We start from the raw sequence: 12,444 nt of genomic DNA, 5'->3' as shown, positions 1-12,444 counted from the left end.
CAAGATATACTATATCATGGTCTGCCTTACCAATTGGTGGTGAAGATGTCATTTTTTTCTTAGATTCGGTCTTTGCATGTTAACTTGTCTACTGTTTGATGTAAATTATGATCGAAACTATGTCAAGAAGTTGTTGGTGTAGTTTTAGGTAGGTTCAATAATACACCAACCATTCTTCTTCTCAGGCTTTTGTGGGGGATGTTTTTTTTCAATAACAAAGGATCATTAAATTGGTTGTTAAAACTTAGTATTGTATTAATTTTTTCCATTATTTTCAAATTGAAATAAATAGACAAATAAATCAAAAAGCTAAAATACTTTTTAAATCATTGCACAATTTTATTAGTTTCGTTACAAAGCCATTGTAGTATCTACAACATTAACAACAACAATAATAATAGTAAAAACTAATATAGAAACCTTATAAAATGGTAGGAAGAACACGGATTAAGATACTATGTACTTCATTGGAGAGATTAGGACAACACATACGTAATTGGACGCAATCTGATTAAAATTAATGTCTCGTGTGCTCCTAGAAGCATACCGAAATCAGAGATCTATATTTTAAATAGATTGAATTGGGCAGTATTTCATATTATTATGCAGAACTTGATCCTTGAAACGCATCTATATGCCTAAAATGTTATGTGTATCATTTATATTTACAGCGATACATAAATAAATTCAAAAATAGAGTATATAAATGTATACATGTTCAATGTATGCATAAATATAGTAGCCTTTTATATCTATGATGCACGTTAGAAACGGCTTGAAAATGCATTCTAGTCCTTTTGAATTTGTCCACAGAATTGTGTTTATAAATGATATGTTATTGCTATAAATATACCCGTTTAATGATTCGTTTCGTCAATAGAAATCAATTAGTTTCGGTATATACAGTAAAAACAGCATTAAAGACAGATCACAGGAATAACTGTGGACGGAATTTTAAGAAAACACATTTTTTATAGACTGTTTTCATATTACCGACTTTTGACTCCGGAGTTTATCTTTTTTCGACAGGTTAAGTAAGAGCAATTTAATGAAGTAAAATCAAGCTTACACTCTTTACAAATTAGGGGAGAAATTTACTGTTTTATATTTTTTTACACGACAAAATCATCGGAAAACAGAAAACTTTCCCCCAAAATTGCACCGATTATATGTTTGATTTTACTTCTTCTGGTTGCTCTTACTTGACCGAGTACTAGAATGTCTTACCACAGAATAGGTAACCTGTCGAAAAATAATAAAATCCGGAGTCAAAAGTCGGTAATATGAAAATAGTCTATTGAATAAAATGTAGTTTTGTCGCTGGTTACTTACACTGTATACATTTATACAACTTTAGAAATATAAATGCTGCATATGCCATATTTTTTATACTTATATCAGTTCAACGAGTTCTAAACAGTCAGGTCAGGATTCTACTTTGTCAAAATTATCTCCCCATTACACCACCTATTTTTTTCAATCGCGAAAATGGAAACCATTGTATGGATGACGAGCTGTCAATTTATCTGTTGAAAAACGACGAATTAATGCACATAGTGTTATTACGATCTTTACATGACAGTTGTATTTGTATAAAACACAACTGTCGTATAAGAATCGTATCTAGCTATTAAGCACCTTTCAATGTACTTTTAGGCCTTTTCTCAACTTCACTATTTTCTGGTTGTCAGGGGGGAATTTTTGTACGTTAAAAATCAGTAAAAAAATTCTAATTAAATATTTCATGGAAGGGCAGACTAAAAATTTTCAGAGGTTGAAGACTAATTACCCTAGATAACACTCACACACATATGATATTATTTTAAAAGTTATGCATAAAAATGATCCACAACTAAAATCTGTCGTCAAGGGCTAAAGTAAAAAATGTAAGGGGATGTTCGTGAACGGTGAGTCCGACTTTTCTTTTTTTTTGCAAGTGAATAATTCGACCTCATTGAATCCGTATTCATGTGACCTTCATTTAGAGAGGGGTTACGTATGAATTAGGCGTGTTCAGTTATTAAAAGGAAAAGAATGTCAACATTGAAAGTGAAACAAGAGTAAACCATTTGATTGACTGATTCGACCACAAAAACTCATTCTTATACAGGTAAAAACGATGATTAACATATATTTTTAACCTATAAAATGAAATCTAACAGACCTAAAAAAATCCAATTGCACGAGTTCGCTATCTATCTATTTATATCTATATTTATGTTTTTATCGGATTATATGACCGTCGGCAGTCTTCGGAGGTCATCTCGATAGTTAATTTGATGGCGTCTAGACTAAAATACACACGAAATGCTGATACATATTATCTAGCCCATGCATTATAAATTGACTATTTTAGACATTTTATAATTTGGAAATATACGTACGTTTTAGTATGTTATAAATCAAATATGAGAATTTGCGTCAAACCGATGAACACGAATTTGACAGCTCATGCTCCTTTAAGATAAAAGTGAGCATCAATTATATAGTAGAAGACATTAGAGAATATTTAGACGAACGCATTAAATGAATGCACATTCATTTCTATTATAATTTTAAAAGATAATAAATGCTGTTGATATTTAAAAAAAACTGTATTGCTGGTTAGTCGCTTGATGAATAATTCATCGACATTCTAAACATGACAGCATGTTGGATTAAATCAAAAATGAAATCCCTTTTGTACAATTAAAAAATACCGAAATTCATTTGATGCAGCAAATGTACATTTGAAGAAGAGCATTTCTAAAAATGATGCTCAAAACAAAATTAAGAGTAAACAAAAAAATTGGAAATGTGTACATTTAAAAAACATAGATAAATGAAAATCAATCTGTTTTACATTGAACATAAACGAAACATTATTTTGGTGCATGTTGATTGATCAAATGATAGTGATAATGATCAAATAAAAAATATCTTATACACAACTGATTTTTAAATTATTTCTCCTCACTCAAAACACTCAATATCTACATATATAAAGTCATGTATAGTGAGCTTTACAACATGAGTGCATCTTTTACATTGTAATATCTACATTGAATATAATAAATGTCCTTATGAAGATCACATGAAAACTTTACTGGCCGGAATTATCTAAAGCACTGGATATGCCAATAAAATCGTATCCGTTTCAGGTAAAAAATAATATACATAGATGGCAAGCAACATTTTCTACAATGCTTAGCAGGTGAACGAAGAAATGTCAAAAGTCAGATAAAAAACATATCATAAAAATTTGAATGTACAGAAAACAAAACCGGGAATAATGGCCAACATTCAGACAAAAACATTTTTGCGACAGTCTTATAATAATTGATATTTGATGACTGCATATTCGCTAAGATAACAATTGCACCTGTATCACATTATTTTGAAAAAGTATATGAGTGAATGTTATGTATGGCATACAGAACAAATATATGCATTAGTCCAAGTTTCTATACAAAGTGTTGTTCTTACATCCAAGCACACATACAAATATAAATACCAACCATTCAAATAAAAACAATCATAACATTCTTTAAATGAAAAAAAAAAACCCTCAAATATACCCTTTCATAAAAAGGAGTAATACAAATTAAGTAGAAAATAACCATATTGACATACAATATTTTATTTATAATTAAACCTTATGTAACAATATTCTTTTTTGCACCTATATCTATAAAGCATGGAACGACTAAAGGGATAGCAAATTAACTGTTTTAACTAAATATTGATTTCTAGTTATCATATGACCATCTTAAGTTATGCATTTTGATGTCCTTACTCAATGATAAACTTTGGGTGTATACTAACTTAGAATACTTTTAGAACTAAGACATGTCCTAAAATAGTCTTAGGACATGTGTTTTTCCTAAGATACTTTCCAAAGCTAAGCCATGAAGAATACTATGTGATAGATGTGAGCTTTTGCGACGTATTTACATATATAGAATACTCAATTTATCATATATGAGATATGATCTATTTTTCACAAGCTATCCGATAAAATTTGTAAGATACAATAAAAATAAAAGATATCTCTTTTTTTATTTTATCAATATAAGTTCGATTTTCGTTTATAAAATATCGTATACATTATATGAAATATTTGTCTATTGTGAATTACATGAGATATTTCATAAACTCTATATAAAGATATCTCATAATTTATCATATACTTGTAGAAAATAATGGTATAATTGTACCTCTTGATAAAACTAATTTATACATATATTTATTCAATAAATTTGAAGAATTGTCTTCGCCGTGTGATATGACTTTTGTTATCAACTGCTTCCGGTGAAAATCAACTGTTTCCGGTTTATATCAACTGCTTCCGGTTATCATCGCATGCCTTTCTTTAACGTAATCGCAAAGCATTTCGACGTCATTCTGCAAATTCCGGAAAATAAACCTCAGTGGTACATTTAAGTGAAAAACATAGCTAAGTAGAATAACAGAATGAATATTAGGACACAGGAAAATATATTATTAAAAAACGCAAAACAAATAATACAATAACTGAATTTTATAAAGTTTTAAAAAAGTTTTCATGTCTGTATGGCTTCTGCTGAAGTATATGATAAAAAGAACATAACATGTCATTTTTCATATCAGATCCCTTATCAGCCCATGGTCAAAATCATCCCTCGAGCCTGTCGGCTCTCGGGCTGATATCATGACCTAGGGCTGATAAGGGGTCTGATATGAAAAATGCCATGTTATAATCTATATATAAAGAATACCCTTACCTTCGAATATATGTCTCAGTATGGTTCGGGTATTTTTTTTACATCACAAGTTGCTTAAGTTTCTTAACAATTTTAATTTCTTACAAACATGTACTGTGGATTCATCTACTTTCGTGGGTACCAATTTTCGTGGATTGAGGAAAACTTGTATGTTAGTGAATAGGAGATTACGTGGTTTAGACAACGTCTGCATACAAGTCTATGGGAAATTTGTACTTTATTTAACATTAAAATTCGGGGTTTGTCCCTACCCACTAATTCTGCAGAAAATTGGTATCCCACAAAAATAATGAATCCACAATATACAATACAATGATTGCATGTTTGTATAGTGCAATACCATATCCTATGCATCAGACGTTTGCTCTCAACATTCAGTGTCAGAATCTTTGTCATTTTCTGTATTATCATCACCTTCGCCATCCACCTGTAAAGGAGTATACGTAATACGTGAAAAAATAGCATGCATTGTTACAAATTATGGAAAAATTATAACTAAGTGATATATTTTCGGAAATGAATATTGATAAACAAATTTTTTTTATAAAAATGAATTAATCTATACCACACACTATTTCATCAAATTGCATACCTCGGTAAGGAAATAATTCACATTATTCATATCACTTGTACATTTAGCACTTATACTAAAAAATTATTTTAACTTGCCTCTGAACAATACTGGTGTTCATTTCCTGGTGGGTTTGTATCTTGTATTCCACTCAAGATATCTAAAACGAACATAATACATATTCCATTATAATTTCTGTGTCAGTTGGTCTCTTGTGGAGAGTTGTCTCATCGGCAATCATACCACATCTTCTTTTTTATATATAAAGCTTAAATTCCATTTGATGTAAAATTAACGCTAGTACATAAATAATGTTCAGGACAAGAAAATGGATGAAGGAAAATAAAGAAAAACGCTTCAGACGCATAATATTTATAAAGTGTTATTTTCATATTGTTGATGTTATATATCTGTTGACCATAAGATTCTCTTGTTTATGACATTTTTCCACTCGAGATAGAAATCTAAATGCAAAGAATAACAGTTTTTTTAACTCCATTCTCGGAGAATGAGCGATTTTGTTTTTCATTTGGAATGATACTCAATTTTTTTTATTCGATCAAAGTCGTAAAAAATTACATGTAAGAATTATAATCTTGTTTCAAACTTTGAATTTGAGAATTTTTTTTTAAATCCCAAAAATACCAGACGCAATTATCGAACACAACAATGTGAACATAAGCTTTACAAATCTTTTACCCAAAATTAAGAAAAAGAAAAGATTAGAATACAATTCATTAACTTTGTAGTTTGATATAGATGATAAAACGATGGCTGGGAAATACCAACTTTGATACCTTCCTTTATGTGTAATTTTACTCCCATAACAAATCTCTATATTTGTAATAAAATGGTGTAGGCATCTGTTAAAACGTTTAAACCCGCTGCATTTGTTTGCACCTGTCCTAAGTCAGACCTGTTGTTCAGTGGTTGTCGTTCGTTGATTTGGTTCTTAAGTTTTTCTCGTTTCTCGTTTTTTTATATAAATAAGACCGTTGGCTTTCCTGTTTGGATTGTTTTACGCTAGTCATTTTGGGGCCCTTTTTATGTTGCTGTTCGGTGTGAGCCAAGGCTCCGTGTTGAAGGCCGTACTTTGACCAATAATTGTTTACTTTTTACACATTGTGACTTGGATGGAGAGTTGTCTCATTGGCACCCATACTAAATCTTCTTATTTCTATAAAATTGAAGTTTTGATTAATTTATGAAATCTATATCTCTGTTTTACAGTTGTTTTTTTACATGGATAGAGTTTTGTAATTCAGATAGAAATAAGTAAAATCGACAAAATGGGAAAAAAGCCTCAGAAATGATAATTAATTTTTTTAAAGCTAACTCAAATATCCTATTTCATTAAGTGAAATGGGGAACGGATCGGCGGAAACGATGTATCTTATTACGTTTATTTTTTTTTACTGTGAACCTGTGTGGCCCTTAAAACGAAAGAGAAAATCGTTAACAGATAGAATATTATAACTTAAACTCAAATCTGCTGGATGATGATCAGATCTCGTGGCAGCAAACTCGTCTTTTGTGCAGCAGAAATGTCATAACTTTCTTTTCGTGCAGCAGAAATGTCATGACTTTCTTTTCGTGCAGCAGAAATGTCATAACTTTCTCATACGGAAAGACCAAAGACATGTTGATTCATAGTCAGAATAATGCTTCCGGGTATGATAAATATATAAAGATATGAATTTACAAGTTTCTTCTGGACATTAAGCACCCATCAACCTATCAGCAACCTTGTAGGTGCATCTTGTCATTTTTTAATATCGTCATTATTTTTATTATTCCGGTCTGTCAGTTTGCATGCGTTCGTACACACCAGGACTGAAATCTAAGCTCCGGTCAACTTTCATTATTATATTTTATTTTCTTCTTTAAAAAAATTTCAACATAATCCACGATACAAATGACATCACCATTCAGGAAGAATCTTAAAGATTTCTTCCTTCTTATGAAAACCTATTTATATCGTTTAAAAAAACCTTCGAAAATCCCCATAAATTTACAAATACAGTCTAATAATAGCAATTCCTTTCAAGTTTTCAATATCAGCTGATTCATGGGATAAAAATTAAAGTTAACTTCAGCGTTTGTTGGTTTAGTTTTTTTATCCGATTTTCACTTACTACTGTTGAGAACCTTTGACGTTGCACTGCCAAATCCACTGTCTGTTTCTTGATTTGTTTGCCCTGTTAATAAGAAACAAACCAAAAATAAACAGTACTAAGAAAAGATGTAAATACTAAAATAAATAAAAAAGTAAAAAAGAATGAAATCACATTGAGTTAAATATAGTATTGAATGATCGCGTTAAAAAATCGAATTGTTTCACATGTTCATGTTGCCTGACTTTCAGGTAACTATTAATGTCGAGCTTTGTACTGATCAAGCAAAAAGATTTCAATGTCAATACATATTCGTCTGTTGAGTAGTTGTTTCATTGTTATATTATCTTTCATATTACTAGTATTTTTCTGATGCTCTGATGTTCTAATCAAATGTCCGACTCAACAATAGAAGGAAGGGACGAATGAGTTGGAATGCCTTTTCGAAGGATTTTTTTTGTCCTGTAAATAAACATATTAAGCTTACTGTTTGTGTCTTATAATTTTATATGCATATGTATGTGATCAATATCTTTCATAGATTTGGATTTACAATATCTTAAATAGTAAGAATTATTTCTTTTCGAAGTATCCATGGCAACAATCTTTATTTATGTGACATCAAATATTAAATAAGCGGGGCGAAGCTGTTATCCAAAAATGTTTTCCAAACTAAAATTTGAATCCCTGTGAGTTTGTAATCATTGAAATAATTACTTGACCTGAATGACTATAAAAACAGTATTAACAAAAATACCGAACTCCAAGGTAAATTCAAAAAGGGGAAGTCCAAACAAACCGACAAAATCAAACGCTATACTTTATCAACCAAAAGAACGAGCAGAAAACAACTATCATATCCTGACATGGTACAGTTTCGAAGAAGATTTTCAAACAGAAAATAGTCAATAAAACATGAAAAAACTACAATCTTTATGTTCACATACACCAATTTTGACAACTGTCTTATTCTTCTGCTTTCTGAAAATCAATTGTATTGCACAATAACTTTTATATATGACAAATCCACCGAGTCCAAAATGCGAAATCACTATCCTAACTGTTTATTACTGTCTGTTGTATTCTGGTCTGTATATCTCGGAAGATAAGTAGAGGGATTGCAGGGTCTGTACTTTCATGGAAGAACGTGAAATTAAGGTAAAAACTGATTTATCCTATATAAAGAAAATGATCATAGAAAACAACTTGAACGTGATGTTTTAAATTGTCTTTCCTTTCATTACCTACTGCTTCTTAGATTCGGTTATTGATGTTTCGTCCTTGACCATTATTCATGACGAAAGAGTTGATTTCAAATTAACCAATTGCGAGCTTTTATTACCTATGAAGCAACATTCCAGGAAAACATGCATATGGATAATAGATCTCCCCGTTGAAAAGATATTCCCTGGTTTGCATTTCCCGTTATGATATCATTGACAGAGATTCCTGCTTACAAAGACGTTATTAGTCCCCTACCGACGAAGTCGAAGCGGACTTCAGGTTTGCACTCTGTCCGTCTGTCTGTCTGTCTGTCTGTCTGTCTGTCTGTCTGTCTGTCTGTCTGTCTGTCCATCCGTCAGTCCGGCAAATCAGTTTTCCGCACTTTGTTTTTGTCATGCTTGAAGAAATTGATTTGATAATTGGTATGTAGTTATAGTTACCGATCAAGTTCGAATTTTGTACTGGTCTGATGATTTTGTGCAGAGTTATGGTCCTTGGACTTAGAAAGTTCACTTAAATAATAAGTTTTTCTCACTATTGTTTTGTCATGCTTGAAGATATTGATTTGATAAGTGGTATATAGTTTTATCATGACAAGTTACAGATCAAGTTCGAATGTTGTTCCGGTCTGATGATTTTGTGCAGAGTTGTGGTCCTTGGACTTAGAAAGTTCATTTAAATAATCAGTTTTACACACTTATTTTCGTCATGCCTGAATATATTGACTTGATATCTGTTATATAGTTTACACCATCACAACTTATAGATCAAGTTTTGTTCCAGTACTATGAATTTTTAACCGGTAAGGGACTATGTAGTGCCATGCAATACTCTCAGAATGCTTGTTTAAGTAAGGATTTAAAATAGTCTTTTCGAAAGTTTTACGGATGCCATCATTATGTAACATGCATTATTTGGCACGAGTTGGTTGACCGTTATGGAATATCCGTTTAACAGATGATAGCGGATATGTCCGTTATGTCGTAACTACAATCCCCTCCCATTTTCCAGAATGTGACCTACGATTTAGACTTATTACCGGGTTTGTACTAACATGATCAACACGACGGGTGCCACATGAGGAGCAGGATCTGCTTACCCTTCCGGAGCACCTGAGATCACCCCCAGTATTTGGTGGGGTTCGTGTTGCTCAGTCTTTAGTTTTCAATGTTGTGTTTTGTGTACTATTGTTTGTCTGTTGGGTCTTTTTTTCTTTTTTAGCCATGGCGTTGTCAGGTTTTTTTCGACTTATGAGTTTGAAAGTATCTTTCGCATCTCTTTATTAACATTTATTTTATTTTATATCTAACTAATATGAATATAATAATTAATTAGGAATCTTACTCGATATTCCACAAATAGCTCTAATTTTTCAAATTGCACTTACTTCCCTTTTCCTCACGTTTCATAGGTAGATTTGCAAGTTCTTTCCATATTTTCGTGTTGTTTTGAAATTTTGCTAATAGAATCGTCACTTCATTGTTACCAGCTGCAATTTTCTCTAGTTTCCCTGAGATAATATCAGTTTTCTGTTCATTTAATGTTGCCTCTATAAGTTTGTCTTCTTGCAAATTCCGTATACGGGTATTAACCATACGCAATTGTTTTCTATATTCTACACCCAATTTTTCTATATCATCCAATGCTTGGATAGTCAAATCAACATCACTTTCGTTCTTACCCTCCATGTCAAATCAGTTTCATAATCATTTTGAATCTTGTAGGAAACATATCTAAGGTAAGCCATTGAGAAGGGGATTTTACAAATGTATTATCCAATAAACATGACTTCCTCTTTTCTTTCTAAATTCTATTTTAAGAAATATGTTGGAGATTTAAATCTGAAGGTGTAATAAAAATAACAATGTAACAGGTAGAAGTGTAGAAGTCACGAAAATTTGAACGACATTTAGTTGACGTAGTTATCATTTCTTTGTAAACTAGTATATAAAATCTGAAAAGTTGTGATTTTGTAATTATTACAATGTTTATATCCAAAGTGACTTAAAATGTATATACTCTTGTTTGTGTTCTGCACAAAATATCAAAAATGATAATTTATCTCAATGATCGGGCTAGTTAACTAATAATTAAAAGAAAATACATCACCGTGACAAAAAAAGTTCATAAGAACAAGAATAGTCCCTAAAATAATGCACTGAAACTAGACTTAGCAACACGAACCACACGTATAACTGGATAATGCAAACCCAGGTTCTTCTGTATCTTGAGTAGTTCATCATACCAAACATATTACTCAGAAATAAGATAGATTGTTGTGTAACATTTGATTTTATTTACATTTATGCACTAAAAACTAGGTGCACAATACAGCATCCTCAATTCTTCAGTAAATAACTTCAAGGTGATGGCAATACAATCTCAAGTTTCAATGTTTGTATACTTTATTGCTATTTTGAATTGCAGTATGAAACACATAGATGTGGTATAATTGCCAATGAAACCAATCAGCCATAGTTATAGCAGGCGATCAATTCTAGCTATTGTGCGTTGCTAGTTTTGTTTCTAGAAAAAGCACATAGATAATGTAAAAAAAACTCATCAACGATACCAGGCTTGTAGTTTTGTAAACCAGATGCGCGTTTCGTCTACAAAAGACTCACAAGTGACGCTCGAATCAAAAGATTTAAAGGTCAAATAAATGACGAAGTTAAAAAGCATTGTAAATGGCATAATGATTGAATAATTAATAAAAGAAAAGCCCTCCACTTAATATTTTCAAGTTCATATGCCAAAACGAAATATTTAAATTTTGCCACCAAATTATTACTGCTAGTGCATTTATAAACCAAGTTCGTGGATCTATGACTGTTGATATACTAGTTATGTTACAAAATAACAAATTAAATGCATTTGCCCACCCAATTGCAAAGTACATTATAATTAATAATCTTTTAAATAATATCTTGCTTATCGAAAGGTTTGATCTCTCAATGGCCTATATCCAAAATCCATTTATTCATACTTATCATTTACATTATATTTTTATTGAAAATCAGGTGCATGTAAATGATAACCATTGCTCAATTTGTCTTATAGTTTCATTGTCATTAAGCGATTTAGTATGACGTTTAAAAAAATATTTGCCTAAAAAAAGAATTAAAAAAAAAAGAATCAGGCGGATAATATATTATAAATTGGAAGACCCTTTATGACCCCAAAAAGGCTTTGCAAACATATGTGATTGTAAAAATTGTAACACGAATTATCTTTTACCTTACATAATGCTTAATCTCTAATCTGCTTCCAGTTTCTGATATGCCAAATCAATAAACTATTATGTCATACCAGCTAAATAGTATGTCATTCAGGAAAACTGATATGTTCCATATTCAAAGTGATGCATAATTCCAGAAGATTGAAAATTGCTTCGGGCCAAGGTCTCCTTTAACGGGTTTCGGCTGCTCTTTTTTACTTGTTTTCTCCCCTGAGCAACCCAAACCTCACAGAAGACCGGTGGGATATCTCAGGTGTACCGGGGAGGGTAAACATATCAGGAGTTCGCATTCAATATTAAGTCGCGATCGTATGTGATAAAGCTATTTAAGACTGTATTCCTGTCTTGTTATATCTTTGGCTTTAGCTCTGGAAACAAGAGTGACTGAAAAGTTAACTGGTAAGTTGCACTAGTTATACATTATTCAAAGTGGTTTTATATGTGAAAAACACAACAAAACGGCGAAATAAGCGTAACGTCATCGAATTGTATGCCGCAAAATTTCCAGTTTTTACTTTTTCACTACCAACTAGGATACAGATTGGTAAATATACC

General features: G+C 31.4%; 1 protein-coding gene across 1 annotated transcript; it reads right to left on the bottom strand.

Moving 5' to 3' along the window:
• Positions 1–318: 318 nt before the first annotated feature.
• On the bottom strand, positions 319–10,440 carry LOC127724492 (uncharacterized). The gene is made up of 4 exons (XM_052231480.1): positions 10,039–10,440; positions 7,449–7,511; positions 5,412–5,473; positions 319–5,169 (listed from the first exon to the last, which is right to left on the bottom strand). Exons 1-4 carry the CDS (start codon positions 10,337–10,339, stop codon positions 5,110–5,112), a joined length of 486 nt encoding a protein of 161 aa, XP_052087440.1. The 5' UTR covers positions 10,340–10,440; the 3' UTR covers positions 319–5,109.
• Between the last annotated feature and the right edge of the window lie 2,004 nt (positions 10,441–12,444).

This window comes from Mytilus californianus, unplaced genomic scaffold, assembly GCF_021869535.1.
Source record: "Mytilus californianus isolate M0D057914Y unplaced genomic scaffold, xbMytCali1.0.p SCAF_14, whole genome shotgun sequence".
NCBI classification, from domain to species: domain Eukaryota; kingdom Metazoa; phylum Mollusca; class Bivalvia; order Mytilida; family Mytilidae; genus Mytilus; species Mytilus californianus.
This window is presented reverse-complemented; position numbering and strand designations above follow the sequence as displayed.